The following is a 21,001-nucleotide window of genomic DNA, read 5'->3' on the forward strand; positions in this document are numbered from 1 at the left end:
CATGCATGAGAGTAATAATCATAATTTACAAAAACAAGGTGCTACTCTTACAGAGGACCCATGCCAGATACCTCACAAGCCTCTTCTGGCCTCTGCAAGCACCCACATACATGCATGCACATGTGCATGTACACACACACACACACAGAGTATATAAATATGAATATAATATAAATAGCACAATAAAATGGCCTTTCAGCATTGTAACCAATGAACTAAAAGTTTGCTTTGAGCTAATGACTTTCTGTACTTCCCAGGCTGTTGTCCCTGGACCAGCAGAACATCCCCTGCAGTACAACTACACCTTTTGGTACTCTAGGAGAACCCCTGGCCGTCCCACCAGTTCACAGAGCTATGAGCAGAACATCAAGCAGATTGGCACCTTTGCCTCTGTGAGTACTTAGTTTGCTGAAATATTCTTTGGTATGGCGCTCCTACCTGCGTTTCTGTCGCTGTTTATCTACTTTCCTAGTAACCGGTTACACATTCTAGTTTCTTTATGTGGCTGAGTTGCGTTCCCAAGATCGTGTTTGTTCAGCTCTTAAGTTAAATGTTAGACATCCATATGTAACATTTAGGCAATTTAAGTGTGGGAATGGTAGCTTTGATCAGAAAGGCATAATATAAAAATTAAAAAGGGTTTTGGTTTGAGGTTTTTTATTTTAGCAGATATTTATTTAATCTTATATACAGAGTGTCATAAGAGAGACGGTTTCATTTTATATATTATCTATCATGAAATTAGATTCTGATAAAATTGTTTTCGTGGATGCCATCAATACAGATTTGTTTAGGCTCCTCACCCCAGCCCATCCTTACCCCCTCCTTGTCTCTTTACTGCTTGTAAGTTTGTAAATTTAGAGACCCTGACGGCAACTAATACCAGTGTTGTTTTATTGAACAAAGATTTTCCTGCAACTCTATATGTGATATGTTTAGTCTCTGTTTGCAGAATCAGTTTTCTAAGAATGGGTCTTGCTGTATAACCCCAGGCTCATCTGCATCTTGCCATAATCCTGTCTTAAGTGCTGGGACTACAGATGTGAGCTAACACAGAAACCACCGGTTTTGACTGTCTGCTATGTGAGAATATTAGACTAATTCCAAGTCCAGTTGCAACCTCTGTGTTAGGAACAACTGGTTAAACATAAGGACCAGAGAAAGAACTGGGAAAGATGTTTCAGGGTTTTGTTAAATTACAGTTTTTCTCTTGTGACATGAAGAGGTTTGCGATCAGCACCCTCAGTATTCCCTGGACAGGTGATAGAGCCTGGAGTCTGCTGTCATAATTCATGGCATTAAGAAATGGCCTGTGGGGCTGGGGATTTAGCTCAGTGGTAGAGCGCTTACCTAGGAAGCGCAAGGCCCTGGGTTCGGTCCCCAGCTCCGAAAAAAAGAACCAAAAAAAAAAAAAAAAAAAAAAAAAAAAGAAATGGCCTGTGGTGGAAGCAGTTGGATGTCTGAGTGGAAGGCTTAGAGGTATACAGAGCAAGTTCCATAACAGTCAGATGCTAAATCCCTCCCAGAGAACAATGATAACATGAAACCTTTTTCAAATCCAAAGCAGTAGTTCCAGTGTTGTATCTTTTTTTTTTTTTTTTTTAAGTTTCTTTTCTTCTTTTCCCTCCTTTCCCTCCACCTTCCCTTTCCTTCCCTTTTTAGAGACAGTCTCATTTTGCTGGCCTAGAAATCACTGTGTAAACTAACTAGGCTGGCCTTGAACTTACCATGGTTTTCCCTGCTTCTCCCACTATATCTGGCCTAAAGGCTTATTTTTTACTTTTTCTACATGTTTGTGTATATGCACGCATGCTTATGGGCACCCTCAGAGACCAGAAGAGGGTATTGGGTTCCCTAGAGCTGGAGTTATAGGTGCCTTCTCTTGTGGGTGCTGGGAGTCAAACTCCAGTCTGGAAGCACAATGAATGCTCTTAACCATTGAGTCATTTCCTCAGCCCCAACAGATGTCTGTTCAAAGTTCACTGTAAGCCAAAAATACTGTTCCTGACTTGGAGTAGAGGCCCAGAGAGGACCTGTTCTCGTATTCAAGAAAGGGCCTCTGGGATCCACCCAACACAAAGCAAGGACCAGCACAGACTGTGATAGTGTTTGTTGTGAGACAGGGGATTGCTAGACCTCATACTGGCTCGGAACTTGTGATTCTTTTGCCTCAGCTTTCTGGAGCCTTAAACCACATTCCTGGCACTAGGATACTGCTCTTGCAGAGGACCAGTTGAGTTCAGTTCCCAGCACCATGTCAGGTAGCTCACCACTCCCTATAATGGAAGCTCCCAGGAATCTGATATCTTCTGGCCTTGTGGGCATGTGCATGGACAAGGATACACACACATAAATAAAAATAAAATAAATCCTTTTTTTTTTTTTTTTTTTTTTGGTTCTTTTTTTTCGGAGCTGGGGACCGAACATTAAAATAATAAGACATCTTTCAAAGTTTAATGGTTGTTTTTCTCTCTCTCTCTCTCTCTCTCTCTCTCTCTGTCTCTGTCTCTGTCTCTGTCTCTGTGTGTGTGTCCCATGCACACACGCACACACACAAGTATAAATGCCCAGAGTTCAGAGGTGTCATATCCCCCTGGAGCTGGGGTTGCAGGTAGTTGTAAGTTGCTTGATGTGGGTGCTGAAAATTGAAAAGTATGTGCTTTTAGCCACTGAGCTGTTTCTTTTATCTCTATTTTGGCTTGAGTACAGATTTGTATATTTTGCCTAAAATATAGGCAAAAGTTTAGATTACTGCTCACTGTATATGTTACAGCCACTTAATATTCCAAATTACTACATGTACAGGTAGGCCCAGCAGTTTCAGAGATGAGGTGTTGAATTAAAATCCCATAGATAGCATTAGTTTCTGGTTTTGAACTATATAAGAACATGTTGTGTTCTGTAAGGCAGCTGGAGAGAACAACTTTTTTTTACCTGATAGGAGTCAGTTTCTCTTGCTATCTAGATTTAATAGGCCTCAATATTTGACAACACCTGTTTCCTACTGCACAGTCCTGCTGAGTATTGACACGGTATTGACAGTTACTGGTAGTTATTCCTGCCTCATGTCTTCTTTTCCTAAAGTGCCTCCTTCCTGCCAGGGCCTACAGGTATCTTCTGTAGATCACAGAGACCAGGATGAGTGTGAGTGAGTTTGGGGTTGTTGGTGTTGTTGTTGCTGTTATTAATGTTTTTAATTTGTGTGTGCACATGTGGTATATGTAGTGTGTGCATACCTGCTGAATGTCTGCAGAGGCCAGAAGAGGATATTAGATGCCCTGATGTTGTAGTTGCAGGCAGTTGTGAGCCACCTATTGTGCATGCTGGGAACTGAAAGAGCAGCAAGCCCTTTCAACCACTGAACGGTCTGGATTTCCAGCCTCTGGGTGGGTTGTTCAGTTGGTTGGTTTTTTGTTGTTGTTGTTGTTGTTGTTGTTGTTTTTGTTTTTGTTTTCGATGTAGGTAGGGTATCACTATGTAACCCCATCTGGGTGATCCATGTTCCCTAGATCCTGAATACTGGAATATAAGTGTATAAACATACTTGAAAGAAAACTATAAACCTAGTTTTCCTGTTTAAGGTATATACAGAAGAGACATAATCTTTCCAGCTGAGAGGAGGAAAGAAACCATAACCCTAGCTCATACACTGTCTAAACAAAAGAAAAAAATTAGATTTGACTCTGTGAGTATATGCAGGTGAGGCCTTGTCTCCTGACATACCTCAGTATGAAAGAAAGGTTTTCAGTTGTGCAGAGAGCTGGTGCTGTTACTATTCCGTGAGAGGCCAGGCTTGTCAGTGTGGCCTCCTTTTCCACCTCAAAGCTGCTGACGGACCCCAGCAGTTTTCACCAACTTTTTTTTTAGATTGTAAATATTCTATCTGTATTAGTGTATATCTGCACCACGTGTGTACAGTGTGCAAATCTGAAGAGGGTATTGGATTCCCTAGAACTGTTTGCTAACCACACATGGTTATGAGCTGCCATGCCAGTGCTAAGAAATGAACCTGGGTCCTCTGGAAGGTAAGCCAGAGCACTTGATCCTGAGCCAGCTCTCCAGCTGGGTTTATCCTTGGATTGAAAGTATTAGGTGTTTTTGTTCTTATTTTGTCTTGTTTTTCTTTGATTAAACTGTACAAGCCAGGCATGGTAGTACATGCTTACAATCCTAGCACTTGGGAGGTGGAGGCAGGAGGTAGGTCAGTTGAAGACCAGCCTGAGCTACAAGAGACCTTGTCTCAAACCAAATAAAAAACCTATATGATGGTCTTCTTTCTACCCTGCTCCAAATGAAAATGTGTCCCCAAAGAGGGTACCCAAGGCAGGATGTCTCCCATGTTTCTGTTCTCAGTAATACAACTGTGTGTGCGTTCAAAGAAGAGATAAAGTCCTTGTACTCTTGGCTCTTCTTTCTACAGGTGGAACAGTTCTGGAAGTTTTACAGCCACATGGTCCGTCCCGGGGACCTGACAGGCCACAGTGACTTTCATCTCTTTAAAGAAGGAATCAAACCTATGTGGGAGGTAAGGACTGGCATCTCTAGCTGCTTTCAGGAGCAGACTTTTTCTTTACTTATTTTAATTTTAAGTTCTGCCAAGGTTAGAAGAGTTTTGAAATTTTCTCTCAAAGCTGTAACACGATTTGCTAAGTCTTGGGAGCCTGCACCTCTAGGAACAGTCATTGATGCAGTCGTACATGTTCTTGGCTTATGGCTTTGAAGATGGTCCTCTCTTAAGGCAACTAGTATAAGAGAAGGTTTAATTGGGGCTGGCTTAACAGTTTCAGAGGTTTAGTTCATTATCATCATGGCAGGAAGCATGGTGGCGTTCGGGGAGGTGGGAATTTGTTGAGTGTCCCGATTCATAGGCAGCAGATGAGACTCTGGGCTTTTAAACCTCAGAATACACCCCAGTCAGCTCTTGCCCTAATAAGACCTTACCTCTTAATCCCTCTAATTCTTTCAAATAGTGCTACTTCATTGACTATGAATTCAAATATATGAGCCTATAGGGACCATTCTTATTCAAGCCATCATAGGTACTGTCATTCAAATGGTGCTGTTAAAGTAGTAAAAACTTTTATAAAATGTCATTGTTCCCTCAGAACACATCTATGTGCATATGTATGTGCAATGCATTTGCTAAGTATACAGAGGATTAAAGTGGCTGGAAAAAAACTTTAGAAGGGGGGGGGGCTGGAGAGGTGGCTCAGCGGTTAAGAGCACTGACTGCTCTTCCAGAGGTCCTGAGTTCAAATCCCAGCAACCACATGGTGGCTCACAGCCATCTGTAATGAGATGTGATGCCCTCTTCTGGTGTGTCTGAAGTGTACTCATATACATAAAAATAAATAAATCTTTAAAAAAAAAAAAAAAAACTTTAGAACGGGAAACTGGAAGAGAGCTCTGTGATCTCTTTGAAGAACTGTCACTTGGCTTCTACTCCACGGCCAGAGCATTTTTCTAAGGAAAAAAAATAAATGTTGAGAAAATGTGGAAAGTCCTCTCTTCCTTCTGGCTCAGTGAGACATGTTCCTCCAGTGCCTTGGCATCTTCTTCCTGCTTTACATATTAAACTTGTCCCTCAAGACCAGCCTGAGTGTTTCCTCTGCGGTTCCCACTGTATGCTCTCTCACCACACCATGTGCAGATACAGTAGTACTCATTAGGCTGGGTGGCTGTAATTAATTCGTTGTGCGTCTCTCCTCAGCTCCATTGTGCCTGTGTTAAGATCTGAGCTTCTGTCTATGTTCTTGGTACTTAGTGATGGTCAGATTTTAGCAAAAATTGATTATGGCCTGTGGTTGAAATAGTTTCACTGTGGTTCCCGAAATAGTTCAGATAAAGGTGGATACTTTTTAAAAGATCTGTTTAGTCCTTTAAAATTATTTAAATCAATGATTTTTTTTTCTTTTTTTGTTCCCTATTTCTTCTTTTCTTAACATTGAAATAATGTCAGATTGGAAAAGTGGCTAGACTTGACTGTTCTTCAGAAGTATTCTTTGGTATTCGCAGATGACATTGTGGAGCAGTAGTTTACCCGAGACGCTTTCTGTCTTTCTATAGGATGATGCAAATAAAAATGGGGGCAAGTGGATCATTCGACTCCGGAAGGGCTTAGCTTCCCGCTGCTGGGAGAATCTCATCCTGGCCATGCTCGGGGAACAGTTCATGGTTGGGGAGGAGATCTGCGGGGCTGTGGTCTCTGTCCGCTTCCAGGTAAGCCAGCCCAGGCCATTGTTCTTTCTGAGTCGCCGCCATTCTCATTGCTATTTCTGTTGGTTTGGTAATTCATTCTGTTCCTCCCTTAGGAGGACATTATTTCTATATGGAATAAGACTGCCAGCGACCAAGCAACCACAGCCCGAATCCGGGACACTCTTCGGCGCGTGCTTAACCTACCTCCCAACACCATTATGGAATACAAAACTCACACCGACAGCATCAAGTACGTGTTGGGGGGTTTGGGGGGGACAGGTCCCTGAGCTTAGCAGAGTTAACTCCATAGTTGGTCCCAGACAAATGTGGTCACATGACACTGACTTGTGATGCAGGGACATATCAGCCCCCTCCAGGGCTTTGGCCACTTGCTGAAGTTCTTATTAGTGAGGCTCCGAGGACCTACTGTGAGGTGCTGTGAAGCAAAGGGCCCTTCTTCAAAACCCAGTTTTCCTGCCTGGGCTGGCTTCTTTTCTACAGGCTATCTTGTCTTTCTTATGCTAACCACTATTTTAAAATGAAAGACAAAGCTCTTTCAGAAGTTTCTCTGTCTGTTTTTAAAAACAATTATTGAACAATAAAATCCTCTTCCCTGCCCACCCTGACCCCACCTTTGCATGTCTGTTTAACCTGTTAGCCTAGTCTGTTCTCTTTGTCTTGGGAGATTGACTTCTTACCAGGAGTGGTGACTCTATTTTGTATGTATAGAACTGGAGTCTAGATACAGTACAGTAGGTTGTGAGAGAGGAGAAGGGAAGGTAGAGCCACAGGAGAAAGAAGCTTTGTATCCCACTGAAGACAGTGAGTGCTCTCCACATGGAGAATCACTGGTGAGGGCTTCTCCTTCAGGGACAGTGACAGAGATGAGCTCAGGTCATTATGAATGGCTTCTAGATTGTCTCAAAGGTGGAAGGAAAACCAGCCACCAGGAGTCAGGTCTTTATGTTCATTGTCTCCTGTGGCCCTGAGCCAGTATGTGCCTTTGGCAAGTCTCTGCAACTGTATCAGTTTCTCCAGCTATGAGGTGGGAGTACAGAAATAAATAGTAAGGTTGTGGTTAGGCTGGTCTAATCTTTGTAACTGAAGGTCCTCAGAGCAAGAAAGCTTTTACGGACCAAGTATCATTGCTGTCGTCATTAGTGCAGTGCCATCATCATGCCATTCCTATTCAAGACTAATAGTAAGACAGTAGTTGTATCAGCAGCAGTAGACTATGTGAGACTCTTTCCCACGTGTTCACATATGATGTCGTGGTGGAGTTCACTTATACCAGCTAGGTGCCAGTTTTTGACTGGGAGGACTGCCATAGGCTGGTCCTATATCAGATGGCTCTGACTCACTGGAGCCACCAGCACTCATTTGCCATCTGTGGCCTTGGTTGCTTGTCTCAATAATCCTGTGTCAGCACTGTTTTTCTTAGAGCAGGTCTGTCTTACACTCTGCTGCCAACAGAGATAGTATCTGCCCTCCTGCTAGGTTAGTCCAAGCTCAGAAAGTCTACATCTTTCCCTAGGATTCTTGTTTGCTGGGTTCCCATTTAACCTGGTTAGGAAAGGGAAAGAGTAGTTTCCATTCACTCCCCACTGTTCCCCCTTTCTGATACCTGGAGGCAGTTCATCTTGACTTGTAAAGTCCCATAAACAAATCCTTCCAGGACCTAGGAGCCTCCGGGACTCCTGCCCTGCAGCTGTAGCACCCTCCTCAAGACCCAGATGCAACTTTCCCTTGCTCCCCACTCTCTTTCCTCTCCCAATGAGCTACCTTTTGCACTTCCACTAGAATGCCAGGCAGGCTGGGCCCCCAAAGGCTCCTTTTTCAAAACCTCTGGAAGCCGCGATTGAATGTGCCATGACACTCTCCCTCTCTGGATGGCACCATCATTGAAGCTGGCGTCATCGGAGTCTCTTGTTCTGTTGGCGTGCCACCTGGAAGACCCTTCTGTCCTGGACAAGAGGAACGGAAGAGCATGTTACCTTTGAGAACAGGCTGACAGCAGCAACTACTACAACAGCTGAGATCACAAATAAATGGTGCTAAACCAGCTTGTCTCATGCTCTTGCTCTTTATGGTGCATCAAGATGTGGCCTCTGGATTGACTGTCACCACTATCAAGGGATGGCATACAGACTTCTCCATGCAGGGCCTGGATTCAGGGAACGCAGCTTCATAGCCACAAGCCCATTGTGTATTCATGGTACTTTATTCCAGGACTGTTGTGGTCTGACATTAAATAAGGAGGAGACGTCTAACTCTCAAGACCCAACTGCCTGGTGCTCAAGTGTACTAGTTTCCATCCAGTTAGACTGATGGCTGGCCCAGAGTGGCGGCTGAGTTCAGGGCCAGTTTGAAAGTCTCGTATGGTTGGAAAGGGGTATCCTTGGCTTTTCTTTGCTAACTTCCATTTGCCTTTAGTTCATAGAAATCTCTTGCTTGGAGCTAAAGCCCTGCTTCTGTCTGTCTGTGGCCATACATACATACTTTTTTTGCTTTGTGCTGATGGGGTATTCTCTCTGGTGCCAAAGCTGCTTGGCAACCTCCTCCCTTTCCTTGCAGAGTAGATTGTCTTCCTCTTTGTTAGTCTTGCTTGGTAAGAGCCCTTCGTTCTTTCCAGCCCAGGGTTACTGTGCCAGGGTCAAGGGTGAGAGGTGCCTTCATCTTAGGGGCAGGGGGCTTCGCCTCTGAGGTAATCTGAATGTACATGTAGTAGCCTTGTGAGTGCTCTGGCTTTGGCTTATGTGTGTGAGCAGCTTGGCTTTTAGACCATTAACCTGCATGGAGAGTTTCAGCAAGCTTTGTTAGCCATCCCCAAAACTAAAAATTAAAAAGAATTTTTGTGCACTCTGGGTTGTCTGAATGGGAGATAACTGCAAGGTTGAGTTTTCCAGAGTGCTTTGTCCAATCTGACAGCAGCACACTCCTTGACTCCAGCTGGCTGACTTAACCCTAGTTGTATGCCTAGGAGTCTACAAACCGTGAGACCTTAGGCTCCGTGTTCTGGGGTTGCTTGTGTCATTGCTGCTCTGTCACATTCTAACATGTCTAGAAAAGAGATTGGCTGTAATACAGAAAGCCTTTCAGACATTGACTTTATGGGGCCTCTGCCTTATCTTCACTGTGAGGTACACGTGCATTGTAGCTGCATCAACAAACTTGATGCCACCGAGTTAGTGTATCGGCAGCAGACTGATCTGATCCCAGTTGCCTTGGTTTGTTCCTTGTGGCTTTTATTTGAGCCAGTGAACAGCACCTGCTGAGACTTGAGGACGTGCCAGCAGTAATAGTTGTTTCCCAAGTACTCTGGAGATCAGGGCCACTAATAAGCAAGGAGCATGGTTTGTGAGGAGTTGTTGAACTTCACTCAAGCGTTCCTCCAGCTTGCTGTGTTTCAGCCCAGTTTCTAGTGTCTGTCTTTCCAGCCTTCCCTGGTTACCCTGCCGGTTGCAGTTTCCTGCAGCACCCCTGGATGAACCAGGAAATAGCTGTCACCCCACAAAGAAGCCATTTTGTTTGGTCCTTGCGTTGCTAACCAGCCCTAAGAAAGATAGAGCTTATTCACTTGTATTTATATCAGATCACAGCTCTGGAACTTGCCATGTAGTCCTCACTGGCCCCCAACTTCACATGAGTCTGCTGGGATTAGAGGTGTGTGCCACCATGCCAGCTCATGCCCAGCCGTGGCTCCTCTTAAGCAGATTGGTTTGGAGGTTTCATAGGTTTGGGTCCTTATGTCGAATGGCTCACTGCATCCTCTACTTGAGGGAAAAAAACCTCATAGCACAGCCACAATTCTGGGAGCATTGCTGCTGCAAAGACAGTTAACATAGCAGTATCTTGTGAGAAAATTGCTCTTTGGAGTTTTCTCACTGCATTCCTTGTGTGTCTGGTCTGGAATGGCAAAGGGGCCCTCTTCCCATAATGGAGCCCAGTGCTAATGGTGATAAAGCTGGTGGGAGTTCTCTGCAGAGAGTAAGGGAGAAGGAAAGAGACAGGCCCGATGGAAACTCCCTTCACCTGGTCTATCTAACACTGTATTTCAGCATTAATAAACAGGTGAGGGCCAGCTCAGACTGCCTTAGTTCAGTCATAACCCAGTGATGCTGGGCCACTGTAAACTTAGAGCTGCCCGACCTTGGATTGTGCGCTGTATCAGATTAGCAGGTGACTAGTGGTGAGGGCTGTCTGGGAGCAACTCACTGGTACTTGTAGGCTTTGGGTGGGAATTGGGAAGCAGGGACATAGAAACAAATGAGCTCTCCCTGTTCTAAGAATTTGCCTTCTGGTGAGATAAGATCAATCAACCTTAAAGAGTCTTTGTTGCTGTCACTGGACTCTGCTCAAAATTCTCAATGGGCTGTGTTTTAATCTCTGGTGTGCTTGTTTCTACACACTCAAATCATAAGACAGTTTTTAGGATAACTTCCTCTTTGAAGAAGAGCATTTTGAAGTTATCTGATGTGCTTGGAATGTCAGGTAGAGGGGAAGTAACTAGAAATTTATACCTGGCTGGCCTTTGTGAGAACAGGAGTGAACACACCAGAGCTCATGGCCAATGCTTTATTTCCCTCAGTCCGTGCAAGGAAATTATCAAACTCAGAATCTTCATGTCTGAGCTTAGAAAATAGGAAGTCAGTTTATTCTGTAATGTACTAGAGGGACTTCTGGAGCCTTCCAGGTCTTCACCCAATGAATCGTTGTTAGGCAAGGTTATTAGGAACCAGCCCTTCTGGAAACAAAAGGATAAATGAGGTGGACTTCAACCCTGCTGTGTGTCCTTGTTGGCCTCCTTACAGTAGAGTTAAATCTTGCTGGTAGGTTCCTGGGTCATTATCCAAGTGTTGGATTTTCACTTGTCTTCATTGAGAGTAAAGAGGGAAGCTGCCCCCAGCTCTCCTTAGGAACGAGTACAGTCGATCCTGTGTCTCCAGAAGAGCTCAGAAATTGACAACTTCCGGCATACTACTTATCAGTCTTGGCTTTTTCTGTGAGTCATTTCTCATAAAATAGTAGCTTTTCTGAAAAGTAAGTGTGTGTATATAAATGCTGCTATTCTAGAGAGGGACAATATTAATGAAATTCAAGCACACATTGCCAAGTCCTTAGCAGTTTTACTTGTTTGTTGAGACATGGTCTCACAATATAGTCTTAGCCATCCTGAAATTCACTATGTTCCTGTGTTTCCCAAGTACAAAGATTAAAGGCGTGTGGCACCTTTGAAGAAGAAAACCTGCCTAGAGTACCTGATAGTGAAATCTACTTTAGTACTAAATAGTAAATGTGTGGTGATAGGTGAGATGTGTTGTTACTGAGTTGTCACAGGCAGTGCTGTTGCTACCTTAAACCAAGAAAAGGGTGAAAAAAGCACTAGGGAAGCAGAGGTAAGCAGATGGCTGTGGGTTTGAGGCCAGTCTGGTCTATAGAGTAAGTTCTAGGCCACCATTAAGTTTGCTACACAGTGCCCAGGACAGTCAGCTACTTTCAAACTGAAAAGTAGGTAGGGCATAAAGGTGAGAGAAGTGGGGGTTCTGAGAGCTTCTGGAACCCTGGAGGAATCTGGTTTTGTCCTTTTTCATGCAGCAGCATGGAGGCCTGTTTGTGGAACACTGGCTGTGCTGTGAGCTGTGAGTGTGCGTGTTCCCACCACTCACACCACTAACTCCTTCCTAACCATGGTCTGAGCTGTGTTCCTCAAATGTATGTTAAGCAGCACAGAAGCTATAATGAGCTCTGTTAACTGGAAATGTTAGCTGTCAAGATCCACACATCCTAAAGCTAAAGATAAGACCCTGGTGTTTTCAGAAGCAGTTAGAATCTGACATAGCCACCATCTCGAGTTTAGAAAGGCTAGCATCTTGGGAAGGCAAAAGCAGAGGAAATGACCAATAGCTGGGTTGCATCTTTAGACATCATAATGCTGGTGGATCCTTGGCTTTACCCTCAGGGTCAGGCTGGGTGAAGAAGTGGTTTCTACTACCTGTTTCCCAGATGCAGTGCAGCAAAGGCAAGAACTGCTGCCCTTTGCTGAAGCGAGACGGAAGTGTTTGTGGACATGGCTGAGCTTCACCTCTGACCTCAGTGAGCTCCCCTTTACCACTGTTGAAGGAGCACTGGGATGTACTCAGGAGGGTAGTGAAGGCTAGACTTCCTAAGAAAGCGAGCTCAAAATACCAGCTGCCTGTCATCCAAGAAGAAAGCCTGCTGAGAACCTCACTCTTGACCCAACTCCTGTGTTTCCAGTCAGCATGGAGGGCATCGAAGTGGGAGGTGGGGTGATGGTGTCTGCTCTTTGTTTTAAGCGTTTGATCTGAATGTGCTGTTGTTTTTGTCTCTGGTTTACCAGGGCCTGGGAGGAGTTTCATGGCCTGGTGAACAGCAGCGGCCGCTGATCGGACGCTCCCCCTCTGTCTCTCACACTCAGGGTAGGGCCTTGTCTACCTTCTCTGTAACCCCATGACATACCTTTCAGCTATAGGAGCCCTCTCCCCAAGGGGATGCCCTCTTCCCATTTGCCTGCAGCCTTGCCTCTGCCAGCACTGCACCTCAGGGTACCATGAGTTCCAAACCGCCTCCCTGGATCCTGTCTCCTGGCTAAGCTTGTAAAAGTCGCCGGATCTCATGCTTCTCTGCTCCTGTTTGGCTCTGTGCACCAACAGATCTGAGATATCTTGAGATGATAACACTTCATGAGAGTAAATATGCATCCTACATTCCTGTTCAGTTCAGATATTGCCATTTTTTAAGCCACCTGCCAATGTTTCATGGCCAGAGGACCGTCCCATAGACCTCTGTATGGGCTAGGTGAGAGGTACGCCTCTCGTTGGCTGCCATTGTCTGTCAGCTGTGGGGAAGCAGTATTGTAAATTTGATTTCCACAATGGAAGTCAATAGACAGATGAATTCCAGGGCTATGTAAGAGACCGTGTGGACATGGCAGAGATGGGCCCTAAAGTAGGGAAGGCTGGGCCAGCTCCAGCATCTGCCCACCTAAGTATTTGCAGTTCATCAGGGAGTGTCTGGCCCATGCCTGTCTCTGGCAGAGAAAATTGATGAGTTTAGCTGAGACTAAAGGTATACTTTCCTCAGAGAGAGCCTCTTCCTAGACAGCAAGCTCCACAAGCCTCTGTAGTAGCTGCTCCAGAAGCCCCCACTGCCCTAGGAAGGAAGTAAAGATTTTCCAGACAGGGAGCCCTGCTGCCCTCAGATGAGCCAGAAGAGGTGACACTAAGGACTAGGAAGAGATGAATGTGAGCCTGGGTGTTGTGTGGTCCACTATGACCTAGGGTGGCCAGCTGCAGCGTTCCTGAAAGTGGGTGGTATTCCCAGCCCTCTGAGTCTTTGTAGTTCACCACTGCATATGCCAAGTAGCTTGTCCAAGGGCCTGCAGAGAGTTCTGTGTCTGCCTCCCTTAGAGGTGCATGGGGATGACACACTCGACCATCCCGCTGGGCTTGCTATATACACGCTCTGACAATTTAACCCAAATCCGTATGCTTGTACAGCAAGCACTTGGCCTACTAAGCTGTCTCCCCACCCTTGTGTCTGTTTTGTTGAGAGAGCATTCATGTAGCCCAGGCTGGCCTGGAACTCATTGTGTAACTGAGATAACCCTGAACCCCTAATCCTGATCTTGCTTCCACCTCCTGAGGGGGTGGGATCCCAGGGATGAGCCACCACACTGAGCTCCCTCTCCCATCCCTTGTTTAGAGTCTGATTTTGTTATAAATTAAGTTTCGTCCAGGCACAGTACTTTATACCAATGCCCTCAGCAGTGAGAAAGCTGAGGCAAGAGGATTGCTAAGAGTTTGAGACCAGCCTGAGCTACACGGTGAGTTCAGGGCCTGCCTGGGTTTGACATCTTAGGTGTCCTCCCCTGCCTCCAGCCCTGCAGAGAGCCTTTAAAAATTAAAACGTAAAATGGCTTCTTCCTTAGCAGACACTACATTCTTCCAAAATACCGTTGACTTGTTTGGAGAAGTCCCACTCCTGTACAGTTATCGCAGTATATGTTCTCTTTGAGGCCTCTCCTGGTGTCTCCATGCCCTCGCTACTTTAGGAGTCTGTGAGGAAAAGACCCACTGCAGTACCTTACCAGCTTGAAAGGACCTCATGTTTCACCTCTATTGCTTGGGGTTGGCTTTTGGTGACATGTTGTAAGATGTGGATTCCTTCTACATGGACAGCTTAGCTTCTTGTCCCTTTCTTTGCTTTAAATGAATTCCCCTGTACAAATGGATTGTATTCTGTAGAGAAAATTGATAGAAAATCTGCTGTTTGCGTAATTGTAGTTGGGCAGGGTGGCATGCACCTATAGTCTCAATATGGCAGAGGCAGGGGGATTACTCAAGTTCAGAGCTGGTCGGGCTACATGGTATGACTCTTGTCCCACCCGCTATAAAAAGGAAGATGGTAGTTCATACATATAATCCTAGCACTTAGGAGGGGGAGCCTGAGGATCAGGAGTTCAGGGTCATTGTCCTTACAGAGCAAGCTCAAAACTAACTTGTGCAGCATGAGACCCTGTCTCAACACTTACATGCATGTATCTCAAACTTCAAATATTTTTCCCAAATTACCTGTCTTCTGTGTTTGCATAGTCTAAGATGATTTTATGTGCCTTTCACTATGGAGCTTTAATGAGAGGACACTAAGTTAGTAGGAGAGGACCCTGGTTACCTAATGACTAGACTGGCGTGGACAGAGAAGGGTGCTTGGTTGTGCAGCTGTCCTGGTGGTTTAGTAAGAGACGAGATTCAAATTCACTCCCTTTGAACCTAGGAAAAGCTTACAATCGTGCAGATTCTTCAGGGAGAGAAGAAGAAACCCAAACTGCTCATCAGATTAGACTGCCCATAGCCAGGAGTAAAGCAGGTATACTCAGGGTAATAGGGCAGGGTGACCTTCTCTTCTACGCTACTTTCCAGAGCAGAAACTTGGGTGGCCCAGCACTCACATGAGGACCCAGGGTCACATGGTGCACCATGGGGCACGGATGCATACAAGACACCAGAGGGGAAGACATCCTTCCAATGAAACCACTTTGCCCCTTTCTCCAAGGTTGTTAATTCCTGCCTTAGACCATTGTTTCCAAAGTTAGAACTTGAATTAAAAAGTGACTGTTTTGAAGCAGAGAAAATTAGAAAGTTGTTTGAGTGTTTGGACAGCAGTTTTCCTAGACGTAACTGGAAATGTGAACTTAGAAGCCAGTTTAGGTGTGGATCTCTGGTGTTTCTGAGACCTTAAGACATCATAACTTACAGTTCAGAAGGATTCTTCCCATTTCCCCTAGAGCTGTGGGCCTCGGTGCTCAGGTGTCCTGTACACTCAGATGTACGCTGAGCAGATCACATCACAGGTAGCTGCTGGTGTTTTGTTTTCTCTCAGTGGTGATTTGTTTAAGAGCAGAGCAGAGATAGGTGCGATGGTGGTCCCCTGCAGTCCTAGCACCCAGGGGCTAAGGTAGGAGGGTCACAAGTTTGAGGTGAACCAGGTCTGCATAGCAAGGAACTCTTAGAGAGATCCTGTAGTCACTGCAACAAAGGTAAAGAAAAGCACGGAAGTGCAGAAGCCACCATCTTTCTTTCCCTCTCCTAACTTCTTGCTGTATAGCTAGGACCTGGCTAAATGTAGTTCTTAGCTAGTCTAGGGGCAAACATGCCTCAGGCTAAATTTGGCACTGTGTGTCCTAAACTTGGACTGTTTTAGAAAGATGGACTCAGCCATAGGTCTTTGTCGCCATCCACCTGCTTCAGACAGTCCTGGCCGAGTGCCACCTACCTTCTCTGCTCTGTTTTCCTGTTAGCTGACTGGGAAGTGTCTCCTGGGTTCTTCCACCTACTTCCTTTCCCATCTTGCAGATGGACTTCCGAGTGTCAGGACGACTGCTTGGGTGTTCTCACTAGGAAGAGGCTTCCGGTGGGTCGTTACTAGAGCAGTGCCTGATTGTTGAAGGAGAACAGTGGAGACTCTGAGATGGGCCTGCACCGAGGAAAGCCATTTTCGGCCCAACCCCAGCACTGATCAGTATTTACCGGAGTTCCTCTTCCTGCCCTCACAGCTGTGGTGGATTCAGAGCCTCAGTGACCCACCTTATCCAGGAGACAGACTCCTTTTCACCTGTCTTCCTGAGTTGGAAAGTCCCATCTCTTTCCCACTGTCCCACCTTTCTGTTCATCCTTCTTACAAGAGAAGATAAAGTCGAGCTTTATCTGGGCATAGATGTGGCTCTAAGAGGGAAGAAGTGTCACAGAGCAAACTCCCTGGGAGGCTCCCAGAAGAGGTGTCATCTGAAATGCAGACTTAGTGATGTAGAACACATCAGCTACGAGTTCAAAAAGAACTTGGCCACCATCTGCTTTCCTCTATGGAACCACTAAGCTTCCTTAGCATCTTTTGTTGGCCTCTGTGTCAACACAGAGGAATCTATCCTTTGAAAGGTTTATATACCATTTAAAGACGGTTGTCAGCCTTGTGTTCAGCTCCTTAGATAACAATTGATAAAAGTCATAAAATCAATAAGGGTCAACTTTTTGTGTCAGAAAAGAGCCAGTGGACTTGGGAAATTTTGTCAGTTTCCTCCCAGTTCCCCTAGAGCAGCTCACCCATCTCTTGGTATACAGAACAGTTTATGTCTGGATGTGGCACTCCTGGACACTTACTTCCAGCAGCCAGTAGCAGGAGGGAATGGCCATGTGGTCACCTGAGGATATTCCCTCTTTGGTGGTTATTTACTATGGACCAGTTGCCTAGTTAAATGTAGCAGTTAAGGCCACGGCACTCAGTGACCCTTTAAAATGAACAGGAAGTTGACTTCAGAAGCCGGAGTAAGGAGAGTTTGCTTCAGAGTTCCTAGTGCGTTTAAAGGCAAAGTCCTGAGCGAGGGCAGCAACTGATTGAACCTTAAAGTCCCCACCAGGGAACACCCATGATGTGACTTGCTGAGCTGTGGCTCGGTTCCTAGTGTGAGAACGGTTGTTAGGGCTGCCTGCACCCAGCAGGAGGCACATAAGGCACATTGGAAGCACCCCACATTCCCATGTTCCTCTTTCAGGAAAAAACTTTCTGATTCAGGGTACCAGGGTACTCTCTGGAGATGCAGTCCTGTCTGTTTTAAACGGGGCTTGTGGGTGGGGTTGGGTTTGTTCAATGAATGGCCTGATTGTGTCTTTCTCCTCCCTGTCTCACCTGCCCACTTGCCATTGGGTCCCTGTTCTGCCCTATGTAACTGTGCTTCAGTATTTCTTAGGTTTATACATACAGGCAAATGCATACATTGTGTAGCCTTTCCCCTCTCCCACCTTCATTGAGGTACGCTGTGTACCAGAGATTGTCAGTTGATCTTGGAGCTGTCTCCACATAAGCTCTCTTTCTCTTTAGAGCTGCACTATCCCACTGTGAGAATGTGCATGCACTAATATTTTACCTGCATTGGGGGAGTTACTAACCTTTTACCTTGCCAAGCAACAGACTGGAAGCAATTTGGCTTTAGACTGGCAGGGAAGGGCTGGGTCTGGAGAGCTGGTCAAGTCCTCCCCCATATGTGTGTGCTTATATCTAGATGGCCTGTGTATTGAATACTCTGTTTTCTCCCATTTTCTCTTTCAGGGACAATTCAAGCTTTCGAAATACAAAAATCACATTGTGAAAGCGCACAAGTTGGCAGTATTCTTTTTCTGTTTGTGTGTTTGTCTGACTTGGATGCGAGGCTCAGGCAGTTCTCTGTCTGTTCACTGAAGGGGTGTACCTAAACCATGTGCTCCCCTTCTGCACTCGTTCCTGGAAGAAGGACAGACTCTGCTAGACACCTTCCAGCAATGCTGACCGTATACAGCGGGAAGAATGGGAAAATGTGACTGTGTAACAGACAAACACTTTTCAGTGGGGTTCTGTGTGGAGTGCAGCTGTCTTCTTGCTGTGTACTATCCAGATGCCTCTTGGCATCCTGCTGTACTCTCCTGCTGTGCAAAGGACTTGATGGCCGAGGACATGTGTGTGCCCGGTGTGGGTCTGAGCTGAGCGTTATCAGTATTATGAATGCTTGCACATCCAGGAACAGCCTCTGCTTAGAGTTGAAGAGAACTAAATGCCTCTTCTAGCTCTACTGTTAAGTTATTGTGTGTTCCTCTTCCCTAAGCCCACCACTTTGAACATGTGTTAAGATATGATGACAGCTAGGATAATGTATCCTTTGCGCCTTACACCTCCAATGGGACTCTTCTTCTTAGGCACTGCAGCACTTCAATCGTGATTCTGGGCAGCACAGGTTTTACTGAGGAAACCTAAGGCATCTGCCCTGTAAGACAAGCTGGAGAAGAATGCAGTTCAGTCAGAAGCCAGATTATAGTGCAGGTCCCACACATGGGGTTGGGGCTGAAGCCAGTGACTGAAACCAGCCTCCCCTGTGAGCAGGACTTGTGTGCTGAGCATGCTCTGTGGGGGTTGCATGTCTGCCATGGAGGAGGAAGCCACAGCTGGTAGTGCCACATTAAAACCGTGTAGCTCCCACAGTGCTGGAATGGGTGACTGAAGAAATGGCAGCCTTGCTGGATGCTTTCATTTGATGGCTGTGTCTGTCAGCTGTGATTGGAAAAGACTTTGGTCCTTGACACCTGGATGTAATCAACTCGTCCAGACCCCTCGATGCCCAGAAGGCTCCTACAGGCATGTCTTCAGCAAAGAAGCTGACTTTGGGAGCCTGAGGCCAGAGGTCGAAAGAGTACCCAAGATCAAGGAAGAAATGGGCAGCTGCAGCTGCTTCAAGTGCTCTGTACTGGGCTCTTGTGAGCCAAGATGGCAGTACCTTAAATTAAGGCCTCTTTTTAAAGCCTATCCCTGAGGCCTGGGCGGGGCTCCTCGGCCACAGGTCTCAGGAATTCTGAAGGTAACAGCATCTCCTTGTACCCATCCTACTTTTCCGGCTTTCCAACCCTTGCCCCTCAGTCTCTGCTGTCTGGGGGGCCTTCCCTGAAAGAACACTAGAGGGGCCAAGGGGAAGGTTTCTGCTGTGGGTGAAGCCATCTGAGAAGAAAGTCCAACCGGGATTGAAGCTCCAGGAATCTGAAGAATGCATTCTGGGTGGTTGCTAAGGGCTCAGCAACACCAGAACATCCTTGGCTGTCAAGGAGGCGAAGGCTGCCTCAGGAGGCTCGACTCAGGAGGCCTCCACATGGCCTATGCTCATGTCGCCTCCGAAATTCCAAAGAGCAGACATTTGGACTTGCCTTCCTTTGGGCATCTCTCTGGTGTGTGTGTGTGTGTGTGTGTGTGTGTGTGTGTGTGTGTGTGTGTGTGTGTGTGTGTGTGTACAATGTGTTTATGAATGAGGAGGCCTGTGTCAGGTCTAGAGGTTAGATGTTTTGTTTGCCTTTTTAATCTCATTTGTTCAGACATTTGAATCTCTTGTGTTTTCTAGAGCTCCTTGTCTTTCCCCGTCCTCTTGGTCATAGTATTTGACAGTTGGTTTTTTTCCCTCCCATCCAAAGTGTGCTCATTAGAGGGGTTCTCACTGTCAGGCAGCAGCTTAACCCCATGTTCTTCCAGGTGCTCTGCCTAACAGCGTAAGGGGAAATTGAACACTCAGTTTACCCAAACCACCCACTTTTTTCAAGCTAACTGGAGAAGTCTCTCCATTTATTTTGAATCCACAGGCCTCTGGTAGGCCGAGATACCACCTAGTTATGCTGTATCTGTTTTCCAAACAGGAGGTAGAGGCCCTTGGAGCCAAGGCGACCAGCACAATAGGTTGCTGCTAGACCGGGGGAATGATGTTTGTGCTGTTCTCCCTTCTGGCCCACTCCTCTCAAGAGCCTTTCTCTTTGTTCTTTTGTTCATGTCTGTGTATTTTCCCTGTGGCACTGGCAGTGGGGTACTTTTTCATCCAGAGAAAAACTTGTCAGTGCTCCCAAGAATGAATTTCCAGGGATTTGTGGGAAGGGAAGGAGCAGGGGCTGTGGCAGCATGTCCTAGTGTTGCACTTTGAGAGGATTGTCTACTGCAGTAATAAACGGAAAGTATCAGCAAGAGAGCGGGCTGTGGACTCGTCAATACAAGGGAAGTGGGCACACTGGTGGGTAGGTGGTCCTAGCTCTGTCCAGTCTCCATTTTCACTGTGTTCCAGAAATTTGTGTGGTGATACGCTGGCAGATTTAGTATAAGAATAGTCTATTTTTTTTTCTATTGAGAAACAGTTCCATGTACTAGCATGGTGGAGGTTGACTGAAATTCTGAGTCTCCTGCCTCTTGCCTTCCAAATGCTGGGAGTACAGGCATCTGCCATCATTCCTGGTTAGTTTATGCAGTGCTAGAGATTGAACCCAGCACTTCATGTGTGCTACTCAAGCACTCTTCCAATGAAGCCACAACTCTGGTCCTCTAATTAGTATCAGCCATTGCCATAATCTAGCCTATAATTTGGTTAACTCTTGTTGACCATGCTGATCAGGCTGACTACCCTGAATTTATCATGAACCTAATGCCTCTGGTTCTTAAGTGCCATGACTAGAGGTGTGTTCAGCCTCTACTCACATACTTAACATCAAGAAAAAACATGCTGTGAATTATCCTCAACTGGGGAAGTGAAGACAGAAGGGAATTCAAAGAACCTGTGAGGTCATAGGTCCCAGCACTAACCTCATAAAGATGGGGTTGTGCACAAGTGGAGACGGAAACCTGTATATCTTCTCTGCAGAGCAACATTTCAGCTGAACTGCACAGTGCCAGAGCAAGGGTTATAAATGCCCGTGCAGCTGCTCATGGAAACAAAGCACCCAGCAGGGAGGAGGGCTTTAGT

General features: G+C 45.9%; 1 protein-coding gene across 6 annotated transcripts in view; it reads left to right on the plus strand.

Annotated features, from left to right (window-relative positions):
- Eif4e2 (eukaryotic translation initiation factor 4E family member 2) overlaps positions 1–20,234 on the plus strand; it is a 28,342-nt gene extending 8,108 nt beyond the window's left edge. For 2 of the 6 annotated variants that reach the window (NM_001402205.1, NM_001402206.1), the window contains 6 exon segments: positions 258–392; positions 4,421–4,525; positions 6,067–6,219; positions 6,312–6,448; positions 12,557–12,635; positions 17,818–20,234. In NM_001402205.1, the coding sequence (NP_001389134.1) occupies positions 258–392; positions 4,421–4,525; positions 6,067–6,219; positions 6,312–6,448; positions 12,557–12,602 (576 nt within the window). In that variant the 3' untranslated portion in view covers positions 12,603–12,635; positions 17,818–20,234. 6 annotated transcript variants of the gene reach the window in all.
- Positions 20,235–21,001: the final 767 nt, after the last annotated feature.

Source organism: Rattus norvegicus, chromosome 9 (assembly GCF_021556685.1).
Source record: "Rattus norvegicus strain SHRSP/BbbUtx chromosome 9, alternate assembly SHRSP_T2T, whole genome shotgun sequence".
Classification (NCBI taxonomy): domain Eukaryota; kingdom Metazoa; phylum Chordata; class Mammalia; order Rodentia; family Muridae; genus Rattus; species Rattus norvegicus.